Source organism: Entelurus aequoreus, linkage group LG15 (assembly GCF_033978785.1).
Source record: "Entelurus aequoreus isolate RoL-2023_Sb linkage group LG15, RoL_Eaeq_v1.1, whole genome shotgun sequence".
Lineage (NCBI taxonomy): Eukaryota > Metazoa > Chordata > Actinopteri > Syngnathiformes > Syngnathidae > Entelurus > Entelurus aequoreus.
Window position 1 is genome coordinate 49700455 of NC_084745.1, and position 18827 is coordinate 49719281.

At 36.7% G+C, this 18827-nt stretch overlaps 1 protein-coding gene across 2 annotated transcripts; it reads left to right on the forward strand.

The window, feature by feature from the left end:
- Positions 1–1747: 1747 nt before the first annotated feature.
- nrros (negative regulator of reactive oxygen species) lies at positions 1748–15655 on the forward strand. Of its 2 annotated transcripts, XM_062022106.1 has the most exons (3): positions 1748–2099; positions 8947–9067; positions 12745–15655. In XM_062022106.1, exons 2-3 carry the CDS (start codon positions 8960–8962, stop codon positions 14695–14697), a joined length of 2061 nt encoding a protein of 686 aa, XP_061878090.1. In that variant the 5' UTR covers positions 1748–2099; positions 8947–8959; the 3' UTR covers positions 14698–15655. The 2 variants fall into 2 exon arrangements, with proteins under 2 accessions (XP_061878090.1, XP_061878091.1); XM_062022107.1 differs by lacking the exon at positions 8947–9067.
- The last annotated feature ends 3172 nt before the right edge of the window (positions 15656–18827 follow it).

Genomic DNA, 18827 nt, shown 5'->3' on the forward strand with positions numbered 1-18827 from the left:
AACAATCCGTGGTAGCAGGAACCCCTATATACTACGCTAATTACACATCAAAACCCTGCGGCTTATAGTCGGGTGCGGCTTATATATGGAGCAATCTGTATTTTCCCCTAAATTTAGCTGGTGCGGCTTATAGTCAGGTGCGGCTTATAGTCCGGAAATTACGGTATATCTGTCAGTAAACTCGCCATGAAAGTGCTAAAACATACCGGTGTAGTGAGTTTACATTATTCACCCAAGGAACTTTAGTTATTATTTTTTTCATGGGACACATTTCTAGTGTGGTTTTTGTTTCCGGATGAGGAGATGCTGCTCCGTTATTAATTGAAGTAAAGTCTGAATGTCATTAAAACAGTTAGCGCCATCTTTTGACTCTTCTTCCACTCCCGTCCTTGCACGCTACAACAAAGATGACGGGGAGAAGACGCTGTCGAAGGTGAGTCACGTAAATAAGACCGCCCACAAAACGGCGCATCCAGAAGAGACTGTCAGAAAGCGACTTGAAGATGATGTGTAAAACATCATCTATGCAACATTTTGACCAAAGAACCACCATCACATGTTATGTAGACCACAAGGAAGTCTTTTACATTTGGTGAAAAATCATAATAATTAGGGATGTCCGATAATATCGGACTGACGATATTATCGGCTGATAAATGCTTTAAAATGTAATATCGGAAATTATCGGTATCGGTTTCAAAATTATCGGTATCGGTTTCAAAAAGTAAAATGTATGACTTTTTAAAACGCCGCTGTGTACACGGACGTAGGGAGAAGTACAGAGCGCCAATAAACCTTAAAGGCACTGCCTTTAAGAAAAAAATATCTACGGCTTTTCACACACACACAAGTGAATACAACGCGTACTTGGTCAACAACCATACAGGTCACACTGAAGGTAGCCGTATAAACAAGTTCAACACTGTTACAAATATGCGCCACACTGTGAACCCACACCAAACAAGAATGACAAACACATTTCGGGAGAACATCCGCACCGTAAAACAACATAAACACAACAGAACAAATACCCAGAACCTCTTGCAGCACTAACTCTTCCGGGAAGCTACAATATACACCCCCTGCTACCCCCTACTAAAACCCCGCCCACCTCAACCTCCTCATGCTCTCTCAGGGAGAACATGTCCCAAATTCCAAGCTGCTGTTTTGAGGCACGTTAAAAAAAATAATGCACTTTGTGACTTCAATAATAAATATGGCAGTGCCATGTTGGCATTTTTCTCCATAACTTGAGTTGATTTATTTTGGAAAACCTTGTTACATTGTTTAATGCATCCAGCGGGGCATCACAACAAAATTAGGCATAATAATGTGTTCATTCCACGACTGTATATATCGGTATCGGTTGATATCGGAATCGGTAATTAAGAGTTGGACAATATCGGAATATCGGATATCGGCAAAAAAGCCATTATCGGACATCTCTAATAATAATATGACCCCTTTAATGCGCCTTTTATATAAAAACAGATCAAAAATAGACCATTCATCGGCAGTGCGCCCTATGGTCTGGAAAATACGGTGTGACTTTATGATCCTCAAATGTGGCCAAGAGTTTAGTGGGTTAATATCAATCACGTTGCTCATTCCTCAAAGCCATACGAGCAAGATTGAAGACGTATTCTATTAGGATGTAAAATACATATGTTGGGCAGGAAGGGCGTGTTTGTTGACTAGTTTCCTCTCCAGTAAGTCTGCTGATCACAGAGGGCCAAGAGCGTGAAGGGAGTGTTCGTCAGGGGTTTTTGCGGTGGCAGCTGTGCTCACAAGCGCTCTTTATCGATACGACGCATGTGCCATGGCGAAGGAGAAGAAGAAAAAGTTGAGCAACTTGCCTTCCTGTGCGCCCCCCCCACGGGCTTGAGAACCTCTCTCTGATTGCAGCTCCGGTCCATGTGACTCCGCTTCCGTTGGCTGCCTGCTTCCGTGAAGAGTCGAACAACAACAAAAAAAGGTGTCAGTTCTTTAAGTCAGGACAGCACTGGAGCATCACGCATGAGAACACACACTACGGCGGCGGCGACATGGTCATGGGAACAGGCGTTTGTGGCTTGGGGAATCCACACCTAACCACCACCGTGAGTTTATGCACCGGTTTAGATGCTTCTTAACCCTCACATTACATGATATTATACTATATAAGGTGCACAAGTTATTGGATTCCAAGAGAAAATACCAACTTTGACAATTTTTCACATTGTATAATTTAAAATTGAATGGAATAGAATAGCCTTTGTCATTGTGCATTGTTATTTTCTTGATTTATTTTAGTGCAGGGGTGTCAAACTTGTTTTCATTGAGGGCCACATCGCAGTTATAGTTGCCCTCAGAGGGCCGCTCTTTCAACAATGAATATACAAATATATGAATATACTGTACATGTATGTATGTATATATATATATATATATATATATATATATATATATATATATATATATATATATATATATATATATATATATATATACATATATACACATATATATATATACACATATACATATATATATACACACACACATATATATATACACACACACATATATATATACACACATATATATATATATATATATATATATATATATATATATATATATATATATATATATATATATATATATATATATATATATATATATATATATATATATATATATATATATATATATATATATATATATATATAATACATTAACAATATATTTTTTTACATAAGCTGCAAAGAAATACCTAAAACTGGCAGCTTAGTCAGCATACTTTTACAGTAAAAGCAAATTTTACAGCATATAAAAAAATGGAATAAATAGAATGGAATGGAGAAACAAAACTACTGTTTTTAGCCGTAAAATTAAAGCAACAGAGCTGCGAGTTTTTTATTTTTTTATTTTTTTTACCGTAAATCCTTGTTTTAATGTTTTTTTTTTGTTTTTTTTTAATGTTTTAGTGTCTTACCGTATATGGAAAAAAAAACTGTATTAAAGTTGATTTTACGGTAAAAAAACTCAGTCGGCAGAATTTAACCGTACAATTCATTGTCAATTTTACAGTCTACAGTTTGATTGATAATTTGTTTTGAAATCATAAGTCAAGCAGATATTTAAGCACAGTATTTATGTTTATTTCAAAAAATTTTTTTTTTGCAATACAGAATATGATATTTTGATATTTAATATAATATTTTGATATATAATACATTACCAATATATATATATATATATATATATTTTTTTTTACACGAGCTGCAAAGAAAGACTTAAAACTGGCAGCTTAGTCACCAGAATTTTACAGTAAAAGCAAATTTTACAGCATAAAAATGTAATAAATGTTCAAATGCTACTGTTTTTAGCCGTAAAATTAAAGCAATAGAGCTGCCAGTTTTTTTTGGGTTTTTTTGTGTTACTGGTTTTTTGGTTTGTTTTTTAATGTTTTAGTGTCTTACCGTATATGAAAAAAAAACCCAGTACCAAAGTTGACTTTACGGTAAAAAAAACTCAGTCGGCAGAATTTAACCGTAAAATCTATTGTCAATTTTACAGTCTAGAATTTGATTGATAATTTATTTTGAAATCATAAGTCAAGCAGATGTTTAAGTACAGTATTTATGTTTATTTAAAAAAAAAAAATTTTTGGAATACATATTTAAATTTGGATAATATTGAATTTTAAAAGATATGCAACTGCATGCAGTACATGATTTTTAATGCCAAAAAGGGAAAGAACAAATAGATTTAGTAAGAAAAGATTAAGCATTTTATTAACGCATATTATTTCCAGGCTTTGGCGGGCCAGATTTGGCCCCCGGGCCTTGAGTTTGACACCTGTGTTTTAGTGTTTCTTAAACGGGAACTGCACTTTTTTTGGGAATTTAGCCTATCATTCACAATCATTATTTAAGACATGACGAATGTAAATTTTTAATGCATTGTAAATATTAAATCAAATAAAAGTCCGCTTGCAGCAGAGCCAATGGGAGGTCCTCTATTCCGCCCATAAAAATCAGATAAATAACCATTCAAAAAGTGCCAACATTACTCCATTTACATTTAATTGTGATTTGAATATTAACCAAGTATTAGCAATAAACTTTGACAATTTTTCACATTGCATGATTTAAAATTGAATGGGATAGAGTAGCTTTGGAGCGAAATTGTTAAAACAGGGCAAAACACTGCAAAATGCAATCACATAGGCAAAAGAAAATGTACACTACACCAGTGGTGCCCAACCACCGGTCCGCGGACCGATTGGTACCGGACCGCACAAGAAATTTAAAAAAAAAAAAAAAAAAAAAAAAAAATGTTTTTCATTTTTTTACGAATTTAACATAAAAAACACAATATATACATTATATATAAATATAGATCAATACAGTCTGCAGGGATACAGTCCGTAAGCACACATGATTGTATTTATTTATGTAAAAAAAAAAAAAAAAAACATTTTTTTTTTTTTTAAATACCCCCCCCCCCCACCGGTCCGTGGGACACATTTTCAAGCGTTGACCGGTCCACAAAAAAAACCATTAAATTCATCACGTTTAGACGCAGATTAATCATGCAGCCTTTTTTTAAATTTTTTTTTTTTACCTTAAAACGCAGATGGTTTCCTGAAAGGCGGCAGCGTGGGTTGTTATGTGGCAGCGATGGGGTCCGTGCAAAGATGACTGTGGGAAACTTCACTCTTAAACATTCTAGATGAAAGAGACATATAGATTAATATTTGGAAAAATGCCAATAAGCCATTTAGAAGCGTTAAAAATAAGCAGTCCATTTAAGATATTGAATAGATTGTGTTCGACATCTTCTCAGCTGTTTAAAATTGGTGCAGTAGATAGCAAGTTATGTATTAAGTGTGGGAGAACTCTTGTTCATTTATTGTGGGAATGTTGGAGAATAAAAGAGTTGTGGTTGAAAACAACAAAATAAGCAATCACATTCCTAAATATAAACATCCCAATGACACTGCAAACTTGTATTCTTGGTGATCTGCATCAGTTTAGCAATGTGTCATCAAAGCGTGAACATGCATTTCTTTCAATATGCATCATAACAAAAAGGGTAATGTTAAAAAAATGGATAGATGTTGATAGTCCAACTCATACTGACTGGTATACACACATTACATTCTAACTGGTATACACACATACCACATACTGACTGGTATACACACATTACATTCTAACTGGTACACACACATACCACATACTGACTGGTATACACACATACCACATACTGACTGGTATACACACATACCACATACTGACTCGTATACACACATACCACATACTGACTCGTATACACACATACCACCTACTGACTGGTATACACATACCACATACTGACTGGTATACACACATACCACATACTGACTGGTATACACACATAATACATTCTAACCGGTATACACACATAATACATTCTAACCGGTATACACACATACCACATACTGACTGGTGTACACACATACCACATACTGACTGGTATACACACATACCACATACTGACTGGTATACACACATACCACATACTGACTCGTATACACACATACCACATACTGACTGGTATACACATACCACATACTGACTGGTATACACACATAATACATTCTAACTGGTATACACACATACCACATACTGACTGGTATACACACATACTGACTGGTATACACACATACCACATACTGACTGGTATACACACATACCACATTCTAACTGGTATACACACATACCACATACTGACTGGTATACACACATACCACATGCTGACTGGTATGCACACATACCACATGCTGACTGGTATGCACACATACCACATGCTGACTGGTATACACACATACCACATGCTGACTGGTATACACACATACCACATACTGACTGGTATACACACATACCACATACTGACTGGTGTACACACATACCACATAATGACTGGTATACACACATACCACATACTGACTGGTATACACACATACCACATACTGACTGGTATACACACATACCACATACTGACTGGTATACACATACCACATACTGACTGGTGTACACACATACCACATACTGACTGGTTTACACACATACCACATACTGACTGGTATACACACATACCACATACTGACTGGTATACACACATACCGACTGGTATACACACATACCGACTGGTATACACGCATACTGACTGGTACACACATATACCGCATACTGACTAGTATACACACATACCACATACTGACTGGTACACACAAGCTATGGAGATGATATCAGTAGAAAAAAACGGTATTCAGTTAAAATAATAATGAGTCATATATTGGAATATGGGATCCATTATTTTAATTTGTTTTAATTATCAAATGAACCTAAAATATGACTTATTTTATCTTTGTGGACAATATTGGACACAATGTGTTGTCAAGCTTATGAGATGTGATGCAAGTGTAAGCCACTGTGACACTATTGTTCATTTTTTTAATGTTTTTATCCCTTTTTTTTTTTATAAATGGCTGTGATGATAGTGTAAATGAGGGATTTCTAATCACTGCTATGTTGGAATTGTTATTAATATTGATACTGTTGTTGATATTATTCATTTTTGTTTGACTACTTTTGGATTGTTTTGTGTCTTCTCAATTGCTCTGTTGATTGCTATTCTGAATGTTGCTGGGCCGGGTTTGGTTTTGGAATTGGGATTGTATTATTATGAATAATTTTGTTGGACTGATAAATTAAAAAAATAAATAAAACAATTTAATCGAAAACATACCCTCAGACAAAAGAGATGAGCAAACAAATGTGGTGCATTCAAGTAAGACAATTTTAAAAATGCAGTATCATTGATTTGTACATTTAATTGATATATATTTGTGTTTAGACCATTTATTTTCATACTATTTGATATACAAAAAGTAACAATTTCTTGAGCTTGAGCATGTCACTTATTAGTAGTAATATTTAATAAACCTGCCCCCGTCCAGCCACATAATTTAGATGCCGTAATCTGCTTTCAGGGATAGTTCTGTTGCATTATTTGTGTTGAACTTTATCAAATGTTTGGACGTATTTCGTGTTTGGTGCGAACGTACCGGATCATAGAAAGATAAAAAAAGAAGCCATTAAAGGAGCATCACATGCTTAGAATTCACTTTTTTTTTCAGGGGAAAAAATGCCCCGAAGAGCAGGGAAACCTGCAAAACAGACTTGTAGGGATGAAATAGCCTGTGTGTTTTTTCCTGACCTAACGTCTATATACATATACAGTATATGCAGGCATACATATAATAGTAATATAATGGATACATAATTAATAATTATAATTGAATATTAAGAGTATGTGAAGGTTCAAATCCTACATTGTTTACTTATGTAACGACCTCCTTAGAGCTTTGAAATCAATCAGAAGTATCAAGCAGCTAAAATGCGTCAAACATGGTTAAGTGTTGAGTTGGTTTTTTTTGCATTTTTCCCATCATGCCTTGCAATGGATTCTAAGGTGGTGTCATTTTGAATTTTTTGGTATTTTTTTAATAATATCACCAACATTCAGTGAGCAGGTTGTGTTATGTGAAAAGTTGGTTGACTTTTTGTGCTGGCTGAAGTTTTTTTTTCTTTTTCTTTCTAGATAGAGAAAGTTGTTTGGATTGGGTCATATAAGTGAATGCTGTGCAATGATTAATTATATATAATTAATAATTACTGTCCTTGAAATCTGCGCCATGACTAGAGATTGTTATTTGGATTAGGTTATATAAGTGAATGCTGTGCAATGATTCATTATTTTATTAATTATATATAATTAATCATTACTGTCCTTGATATCTGCACCATGACTAGAAAGTTGTTTGGACTTAAACAAGTTGAAAAACTTGTTCGGGTGTTACCATTTAGTGGTCAATTGTACGGAATATGTACTGTACTGTGCAACCTACTAATAAAAGTCTCAATCAATCAATCAAAAAAGGATTGGGTCATATAAGTGAATGCTTTGCAATGATTCATTATATATAATTAATAATTACTGTCCTTGAAATCTGCGCCATGACTAGAGATTGTTATTTGGATTAGGTTATATAAGTGAATGCTGTGCAATGATTCATTATTTTATTAATTATATATAATTAATCATTACTGTCCTTGATATCTGCGCCATGACTAGAGAAGGTTGTTTGGATTGGGTCATATAAGTGAATGCTGTGCAATGATTCATTATTTTATTAATTATATATAATCAATAATTACTGTCCTTGATATCTGCGCCATGACTAGAGAAGGTTGTTTGGATTGGGTCATATAAGTAAATGCTGTGCATGTAGACTCTAGAAAGCTCACCTCATGGTCACTGGACCAAAAAAAAAAACTTCACAGGCTCCATTGTTTGTTTTATTTCTAAATACAGTTGAAAAACATGACCAAAATCTGTGATCTAGTACCAAAAAATGTGGTAATTTTGGATCACATGGTGGTATAAGTGATTATTTTAATCCAGTTATAAATACATTAGTTTGCTCTTTTTGTGTTGTATTATTATGATTTTTGTATATTTATGTGTAATCTCATCTTTTCATCTCAATTATATACAATTACGAATTACTGTCCTTGATAGCTGCGCCATGACTAGAGAAGGTTGTTTGGACTGGGTCATATAAGTGAATGCTGTGCATGTAGACTCTAAAAAGCACACCTCATGGTCACTGGACAAAAAACAACAACATTACAGGCGCCATTGTTTGTTTTACTTCTAAATATAGTTTAAAAACAAGGCCAAAATCTGTGATCTGTGATACCAAAACAATTGGGTCATTTTGGATCACATGGTGGTATAAATGATTATTTTAATCCAGTTATAAATACATTAGTTTGCTCTTTTTGTGTTGTATTATTATGATTTTTGTATATTTATGTGAGATCTCATCTTTTCATCTCTTTCCCCTAGTGAGGATGTTAAAATGTCAGTTCACGGCCCTTCGCTGTGTCGCTTACTATTCTTCTTCATGTCCCTACGGAGCACCTTGACGCCGGCCTCAAGTCATCCACCACATCATCCGTGCCGCCTGGTAAAATAGCTTTTTTTTTTTTTTTTTTTTTTTCACACGTGAAAAGAAAACTGCCTTACAAATACTAATTGACAGCTGTGTTAATAATTCAATAGGAAATTGGTTGGATTTTTAACATGCAATAGTTAAATCATATTTTATTGTTGTTTTAATTTAGGGCCACATCGCAGGTATGGTAACATTGAATAATATATGAATCATGATATTACACCAGAGCTGGGCAAATATTTTGACTCGGGAGCCACATTGAGAGAAAAAATGTGTCTGGGGCGGGGGGGGGCAATGTATGTGTGTGTTTAAATGATATATACACATTTAGCTGTAAAAATCTGCTGTACGGTATGTGTGTTTGGGTCCCTTTTTTTCCCAGGAACACCAATACCAAAAGTCACAATGTCTGATAGAATTCTAAAAACAGACCACCTCAAAAAAATGGAACGGAATTTTACAGTTTTTTACTGAACGGGACATCTAAAATGTTCATTAAAATAAAGAAAGTGGGACGAACAATAAAACACTGAATATTAACACATATCTTTTATAATCAAGCAAAACACAAGAAAAATGTAACAAACAGCAAAATATGAATGCAAAGTGTAATAAACACCTACATTATGATATATTATCACTTTTATGCAGAGATTTGTTGTAAAAATCTGCTTCCGCATGTGTTTGGGGCTGGCTGCTCTGAAAACAAGCCCCGCCCACTCTGCTTTGTTCCTGGTCTGAGCTGATGTGACGTAGATTACCGTAATAACTCCTATAACACCCAAAAGCGCAGATTTCAACCATTAAAATAATTTCTATAGTTCAAAACTTACGGTCATTTAAAAACAGCACTGCACATCATAATGGCGGCTACAGTTTTGATGTTAAATGTCGGAAAAAATTATGTAGAACGTCTGGCAGGCCGTATTTTGCCCAGGTCTGTATTACACAGTTTGATTAAGTCCATCTTTTACTGTTGAAATACATCGATAGAGATAGACGTAGATTTAGCTGGCAGATCAGTCATCAGAATTTTACTGTAAAATGTACGGTAGTTTTTACAGCATGTACCGTAAAAGTAAAATTCTGGTGAAAGATCTGCCGGGTTTTTTTTAACCATAAAATATATTGTCATTTTTACAACGTACAATTTGATTGATGACTTGTTTTAAAATCATAATGCAAGCCCATTTTAACAAAGCATTTTAACAAAACAAATTAGACTGAATGATAATATAATCATTACACTATTATATAATATTTAGATTTAAAAAATATGCAATTGTATGAAGTACATGTGGGTTTTTTTCCCCCGTTAAATTTACCAGGGTGTGTGTGTGGCCCCCCCCGGTCCTTGAGTTTTACACCTTGTGTTTTAGAGTGAACATTAATTGTGCAGGCAAAAAACTGATATGTAACAAACTTTAAAAAATATAACTGATCTTGTGATATGTGGGCCGTACATATATTTTAGATTAGGTACCACATGTCAAATAACGCATTAGGACACAGGTGTCAAACTCAAGGCCCGGGGGCCAAATCTGGCCCGCCACGTTATTTTATGTAGCCCGCGAAAGCCTGGAAATAATATGCCTTAATAAAATATTTTCTTACTAAATATATTCATCCTTTCCCTTTTGACATTAAAAATCATGTACTGCATGCAATTGCATATCTTTTAATATTCAATATCATCAAAATCAAAGTATTATATTTTCATGCATTCCCAAAAATGTTTTTGTTAAAATAAACATAAATACTGTGCTTGAATATGATTTCAAAACAAAATTAAAGCTGCAAGCAGCGATGGACGGGACCGACTTTGAGGGCTCATAAAATCCAAACCGGAGCAGTAATTAAAACTCTTTCATCAACTTTTAATCAGAAGGGTTCAATCTCTCTCCTGTGCTAATTTGAAGCGGACATGACAAACGCGCTCAGAGGAGATAATGTTTGAAAAAAAGGTGACCGTTTTTACTCAACTTTTGTTTTGAAGGGGGAATTGCAAACTTCCTGTTGATTTTTGCTGGGGGTTGTCAGTATCAATTCTAGGTCTAAGTGAGACCTACATAGAGGTTTTTGTTTCATGTCTCTACGACATTCCTACTGGGAGTTAGAGGCAGTTTTGTCTGTGTTTTCTTCCTAGGGGGCGCTAGAGCGCAATTTTGAGTTTTTGGGGTTTGCTTTTTTGATTAGATCGCAATTTTTGCCAGTCCTGATGTGTGTGTCCAATTTGGTGAGTTTGGAAGCATGTTAAGGGGGTCAAATTACAGCTCAAAGAGGCGGCGGTATAATAATAAAACGCTAGAAATTCAATAGGGTCCTCTGTCCCAAAGGGACTCGGTCCCTAATTATGCATCAAATTGTAGACTGTAAAATTGACAATAGATTTTACAGTTAAATTTCGCTGACTGAGTTTTTTTTTACCATAAAATCAACTTTGGTACTGTTTTTTTCCATACACAGTAAGACACTAAAACATTAAAAAACAAACAAAAAAAACCCCATTAAAACAACAAGAATTTACAGTAAAAATTGAATTTTACAGCTAAAAACAATGGTTTTGTTTCTCCATTCCATTCTTTTATATGCTGTAAAAAAAAACACTGCTTTTACTGTAAAATTCTGGTAACTAAGCTGCCAGATTTTAAAGTAAAATTTTTATATTTTTTTTGCAGCTTATGTAAAAAAAATATTGTTAAAGTATTATATATATACACATGTACACTACCGTTCAAAAGTTTGGGGTCACATTGAAATGTCCTTATTTTTGAAGGAAAAGCACTGTACTTTTCAATGAAGATAACTTTAAACTAGTCTTAACTTTAAAGAAATACACTCTATACATTGCTAATGTTGAAAAGAGAAACTGGAAATTGTGATGTATCATGTTGTATGCTTGCATGTTCGAAATAAACTCAAACTCAACTCAACTCAACTCAATGTGGTAAATGACTTTTCTAGCTGCAAATGTCTGGTTTTTGGTGCAATATCTACATAGGTGTATAGAGGCCCATTTCCAGCAACTATCACTCCAGTGTTCTAATGGTACAATGTGTTTGCTCATTGGTTTAGAAGGCTAATTGATGATTAGAAAACCCTTGTGCAATCATGTTCACACATCTGAAAACAGTTTAGCTCGTTACAGAAGCTACAAAACTGACCTTCCTTTGAGCACATTCAGTTTCTGGAGCATCACATTTGTGGGGTCAATTAAATGCTCAAAATGGCCAGAAAAAGAGAACTTTCATCTGAAACTCGACAGTCTATTCTTGTTCTTAGAAATGAAGGCTATTCCACAAAATTGTTTGGGTGACCCCAAACTTTTGAACGGTAGTGTATATTCATATATTACTTATTGGTAAAAGCGGCCTTCTGAGGGCAACCATAACTGCGATGTGGCCCTCAATGAAAACGAGTTTGACACCCCTGCATTAGGATGTAGTCGTAAGGTAATGAAGTAGTAATTATCTGGCTCACCCCCAAAATATGATTTGCGGCGTCATGCCTGTAAAAAAACCCGGTACTTTTCAAACAGAGTATAGTACTGTTTTTGATTCATTAGTACCGCGATACTATACTAGTACCGGTATACCATACAACCCTAAAACGCGGTGTTCTGTGCCACATTTTGAGGACATTCGAGTCAACAGAAGCACCAGTAAATGAATTGTTTTTTCTCTCTATAGACACAAAGGACAGCTCTCTGCAACAATAGCAACCTCACGTCTGTTCCTGCGGGACTACCAGGCAGCACAGAGGAGCTTCAGCTCAATTTTAATCTCATTAAGACACTACAGGGCAATTGTCTTCAATACCCCTCACTCACTACCCTCAGTTTAGCCTGCAATAATCTGGAGACATTAAAGCGGAACACTTTTCAGCACTCCAAATTGTTAAAAAGTCTCAATTTTGCTAATAATAATCTGTACGTCAGCTACGAGGAAACCAGCAATGCTCTAAAGATGCTACCCGAGCTCAAATCTTTAGATCTATCAGAGAATAAGATGGATGAAGAAATGGCTGCAGTTCTTCTTCAAAATCTGACGTCTTTGGAGTACCTAAATCTTTCTGGAAACCTCTTGCAACGCATCGATGAGACCTCGTTTAGGGATCTTCAACTACTCAAAGAGCTGGACCTGCAGAGGAACCTCCTGTTTGAGATCGACAACGCCTTTGACAACACTCCCAAACTACAGCGGCTCAATTTGGCCATCAATCACCTGCCCTGCCTGACTGACTTCCACATGACCCAGCTGGTGGTTCTCAACGCCAGCCACAACTTCATCGAGTGGTTCATCTCCAGGCAGGACGTCAATGACACCTTCCAAATAGAGACGCTCGATCTGTCCGATAACAAACTGCTATTTTTTCCTTTCTTACCCAACGTGAGCCGCTTGAGAAATCTTTACCTGTCCTACAACAGCGTGAGTTTCTACGAGCACCTGGAGGACAACGTCACGTACCCAAACCTGACCACTACGGTGGAATTCTACAACACGATGAGGAACACTACGAACATAACAGCTAGGCTGTGGGATGACAACCTTCACGGGGACATCTCCTCGGTGGAGATGTTAGACCTGCGAGGAAATCAGTTGCAGTACTTCCCACAAGGATTCATCCGGAAAATGCCATTCCTGTCTCGACTCCGGTTGTGTGGCAACTGTCTGGAAAGTTTGAATCTGACTTTGGAGCAGTTCTCTGGGAGCTTGTTTGAGTTGGATGTTAGCAACAACCGCCTGAAGGAGATTGTGACCAATGACGTTACACTGGGAACTCTTAGCAATCTCACATACCTCAACCTCAGCCTCAATGATCTTGACTGCGGATCTTCTGGACTATTCTTTGCATTGTCAAGCCTTGGATCAGTGGACCTGAGTTACAACAACATCGGCACGTGTGTTCCTGACGAAGCTGAGGCCAGCACAGGCTCGAACACAGCGTCTGTGGACTGGAAAACAACCGTGTCCTTGAGGCGGCTTTACTTAAAGGGATGCAAGCTCGGAAAAATTCCTCCGTCTGCATTCTCCGGCATGTCTCTCACACATTTAGACCTGTCTGACAACCCTGAGCTAAGTGGCCAACCGTCCATACGAAGTTTGAGCAGCACATTACAGCACCTAGGTTTGGGAAACACACACATCGGGGACTTTGACTTCTCAGATTTTCTAAATCTGAAATCTCTGAATATTTCTTACAATTCCCTCTCACATATTCCCGCGTCGGTCGTAAAGTTGGACCTAAAACTGCTTGACTTGAGGGACAACAAGCTGTCTACTATCCCCTCAGCTCAGGCCAAGACTTTAGCTTCAAAACTTCACACTGTTTTCCTCACAGGAAATCCATTCAACTGCTGCCAAACAGAATGGTTTCGGACATTTGAAAGAACAAAGACAATCCATGTGGTGGGACAGCCAGACATGGAGTGTACAGATCTCTTACGAATCCACAGCATCCTACATTCCCGATTGTTTCTGTGTCAAGAGGAAACCGGGGAATCTATGTTTTGGTATATTGTCCTTTTTGTTACCATTTGTATTTCTTTGGTGGGCATTTTATTGATTGTGTTCCTTACTATGAAGCCCAAAGTAATACACAAGTCGATCAAAAAGAAATGTTTCAAGCCAACATCCTATTGATGCTCTAAAACAAACCACAGTTCTGTCGCCACTGACAGAGGGGTCGCTCCCTTGCGTCTTAAAGTTGTCTTTTTTACTACACCACAATAAAACTAAACCATTCTTGTTCAGAGTAAAACTAAATAAGACTCACTTCACAACATTTCTAAATAGGATTGGGGCTAAACTCAAAACAGAAAAAGGTTAGCATATACTTAGCATGTTGTGTAAGATTGTAGGGGTGCTCATAAAAATTTGATTCAAATTTGAAGCGCACTTTTTAGTTCTAAATTGGTTCCTAATGTTCAAGAAACAATAAAAAAATGCATAAATACTATATACGGTACAAGCCAAAGGTTTGGACACACCTTCTCATTCAATGCGTTTTCTTTATTTTCATGACTATTTACATTGTAGATTGTCACTGAAGGCATCAAAACTATGAATGAACACATGTGGAGTTATGTACTTAATAAAAAAAGGTGAAATAACTGAAAACATGTTTTATATTCCAGTTCCTTCGAAATAGCCACCCTTTGCTCTGATTACAGTTTTGCACACTCTCTGCATTCTCTTGATGAGCTTCAAGAGGTAGTCACCTGAAATGGTTTTCACTTCACAGGTGTCATAGTTTTGATGCTTTCAGTGACAATCTACAATGTAAATAGTCTTGAAAATAAAGAAAACACATTGGAATGTATTGTATGTTTAGGAATGCATTTTCAAAACAATGTTTTCAGGCCACCTCAGCGCTTGTTTTGTGTAGACGTCAGCAGTCAAGAGGAGCTTTTGTAACCTGTGAGGTTGAATCATTTTTATACAAAATAATTAAATGCGAGAACCGCAGTGAATTAAGAATTGTGTTGAATCGAATCATTACCCCAAGAATCGGAATCGAATCGTGAGCTGTAGGAAGATTCCCATTACTTTTGGATTGGTTTTATAAACAAATTCTAAAAATTTTCTGGATGCGGTCCTGGGTAGAAAAATTTTGATATTTTGGATACTGACAAATACATCTGTGACTGTCAAGAATAAAATCAACATTTTGTGGAACTATCTTGTTTCTTTAAAAGTTCTTGTTGTGAATGCTGAGTTAAGTGAACTTTTCTTGTCGAGCAACCCAAACAAAGTCTATAATGCTCAAATCTTAAGTCATTTCGTAAGATTACACTTCCGATGGTAACTAATTATGACGAGGCTCAACTTAGTGCTCACGGCCACAAGGAGGCACATCTGGGGGTTGCTAAAATACGCTGTGATGTACAAAACCCAAAACCAGTGAAGTTGGTACGTTGTGTAAATGGTAAATAAAAACAGAATACAACGATTTGCAAATTCTTTTCAACATATATTCAATTGAATAGACTGCAAAAACAAGATACTGGAAAACTTAATTTTTTGCAAATATTAGCTCATTTGGAATTTGATGCCTGCAACACGTTTCAAAAAAGCTGGCACAAGTGGCAAAAAAAAGCTGAAGAATGCTCATCAAACACTTATTTGGAACATCCCACAGGCGAGCAGGCTAATTGGGAACAGGTGGGTGCCATGATTGGGTATAAAAGCAGCTTCCATGAAATGCTCAGTCATTTACAAACAAGGATGAGGCGAGGGTCACCACTTTGTGAACAAATGCGTGAGCAAATTGTTTAAGAACAACATTTCTCAACCAGCTATTGCAAGGAATGTAGGGATTTCACTATCTACGGTCCGTAATATCGTCAAAAGGTTCAGAGAATCTGGAGAAATCACTGCACGTAAGCAATGATATTACGGACCTTCGATCCCTCAGGCGGTACTGCATCAAAAAGTGACATTGGTGTGTAAAGGATATCACCACATGGGCTCAGGAACACTTCAGAAAACAAGTATCAGTAACTACAGTTGGTCGTTAAATCTGTAAGTGCAAGTTAAAACTCTACTATGCAAAGCCAAAGCCATTTATCAACAACACCCAGAAACGCCACCAGCTTCGCTGGGCCCGAGCTCATCTAAAATGGACTGATGCAAAGTGGAAAAGTGTTCTGTGGTCTGACGAGTCCACATTTCAAATTGTTTTTGGAAACTGTGGACGTCGTGTCCTCTGTAACAAAGAGGAAAATAACTATCCGGATTGTTATAGGCGCAAAGTTCAAAAGCCAGCATCTGTGATGGTATGGGGGTGTATCAGTGCCCAAGGCATGGGTAACTTACACATCTGTGAAGGCACCATTAATGCTGAAAGGTACATACAGCTTTTGGAGCAACATATGTTGCCATCCAAGCAACGTTATCATGGTCGCCCCTGCTTATTTCAGCAAGACAATGCCAAGTCGCGTGTTACAACAGAGTGGCTTCATAGTAAAAGAGTGCGGGTACTAGACTGGCCTGCCTGTAGTCCAGACCTGTCTCCCATTGAAAATGTGTGGTGCATTATGAAGCCTAAAATAGCACAACGGAGACCCCCGGACTGTTGAACAACTTAAGCTGTACATCAAGCAAGAATGGGAAAGAATTCCACTTGAAAAGCTTCAAAAATGTGTCTCCTCATTTCCCAAACGTTTACTGAGTGTTGTTAAAAGGAAAGGCCATGTAACACAGTGGTCAAAATGCCCCTGTGACAACTTTTTTGCAATGTGTTGCTGCCATTAAATTTTAAGTTAATGATTATTTGCAAAACAAAAATGAAGTTTCTCAGTTGGAACATTAAATATCTTGTCTTTACAGTCTATTCAATTGACTATAAGTTGAAAAGGATTTGCAAATCATTGTATTGTTTTTATTTAGGAATTACACAACGTGCCAACTTCACTGGTTTTGGGCTTTGTACATTTTAGCATTGACACACAACGTCATTGCAGTGTAGTTCTTGGAACCTGGATGTAAAAAGTGTGGCTGCGTGAACACGTGCGGTTGAGTGCTTTTATGTGTGAACATATGCAGAAGTGAATGAGATGCAAACTGTTGCTATAAGCAGCAGAGGAAACGTGAAATTTCCTGTTTTGCTGAAATGTGAAGCAACCGCCCAGTTCCGTATCTCAAGAGGAGCGTTTCCTTCCTTCTGGATGAAGTACAAATGGAGCAATGGGTCACTACACTTTTTTTTTTCTCTCTCTCGATGCTTATCATTGTTTGGCACATCTTTTGTGGAGACCAGAGTGTAAGAACCCTAACCAGAGGGTAACCAATATACCGCTGTGGTGATGCTTTGGGTCATGGCGGTTGAAATTATATAAATAGAAACCGGAGAGACGGCTCATAATCGCAAATGTCACATTTACGTCTATCAGTAGCACATTCGTGTCATCCTATAGGCCTGTAGTATCACAACTGGAAATAAGTGATGCAAGTTTAAAGCTTTTTTGTCCTTTAAGGTAAAGTTTTGCTCTATTTTTGGCCATACAGTTGTGCTCATAAGTTTACATACCCTGGGAGAATTTATGATTTCTTGGCCATTCTTCAGAGAATATGAATGATAACACAAAAACCTTTCTTCCACTCATGCTTAATGGTTGTGTGAAGCTATTAATTGGCAAACAACTGTGTTTACTCTTTTTAAATCAAAATGACAAAAGAAAGTACCCAAATGACCCTGATCAAAAGTTTACATACCCCAGTAACTTTGATCTGATAACATGCACAAAAGTTGACACAAACCGGTTTGAATGGCTAATCAAGGTTCCAATCCTCACCTGTGACCTGTTTGTTTGTAATTAAAGTGTGTGTATAAAAGGTCAGTAAGTTTCTGGGCTTCTGACAGACCATTGCATCTTTCATCCAATGCTGCACAGATGTTTCTGGATTCTGAGTCATGGGGAAGGCAAAAGAATTGTCAAAGGATCTGCGAGAACAGGTAATTGAACTGCATAAAACAGGAAAGGGGTATAAAAAGATATCCAAGGAATTGAGAATGCCAATCAGCAGTGTTCAAACGCTGATTAAGAAGTGGAAAATGATGGATTCAGGAAGACCAGCAAATATTTCAGCCACAACTGCCAGGAAAATTGTTCGAGATGCAAAGAAAAATCCACAAATAACTTCAGCTGAAATACAGGACTCTCTGAAACATTGTGGTGTGGCTGTTTCAAGATGCACAATAAGGAGGCACTTGAAGAAAAATGGGCTGCATGGTCGAGTCGCCAGAAGAAATAATAATAATAATAATACCT

Excerpts from the sequence above, each read along its gene's own strand:
- nrros (XM_062022106.1), top strand. The coding sequence starts at position 8,960 with ATGTCAGTTCACGGCCCTTCGCTGTGTCGCTTACTATTCTTCTTCATG. Across the intron at positions 9,068-12,744 it reads CACATCATCCGTGCCGCCTG|ACACAAAGGACAGCTCTCTG; the intron begins GTAAAATAGCTT and ends TTCTCTCTATAG.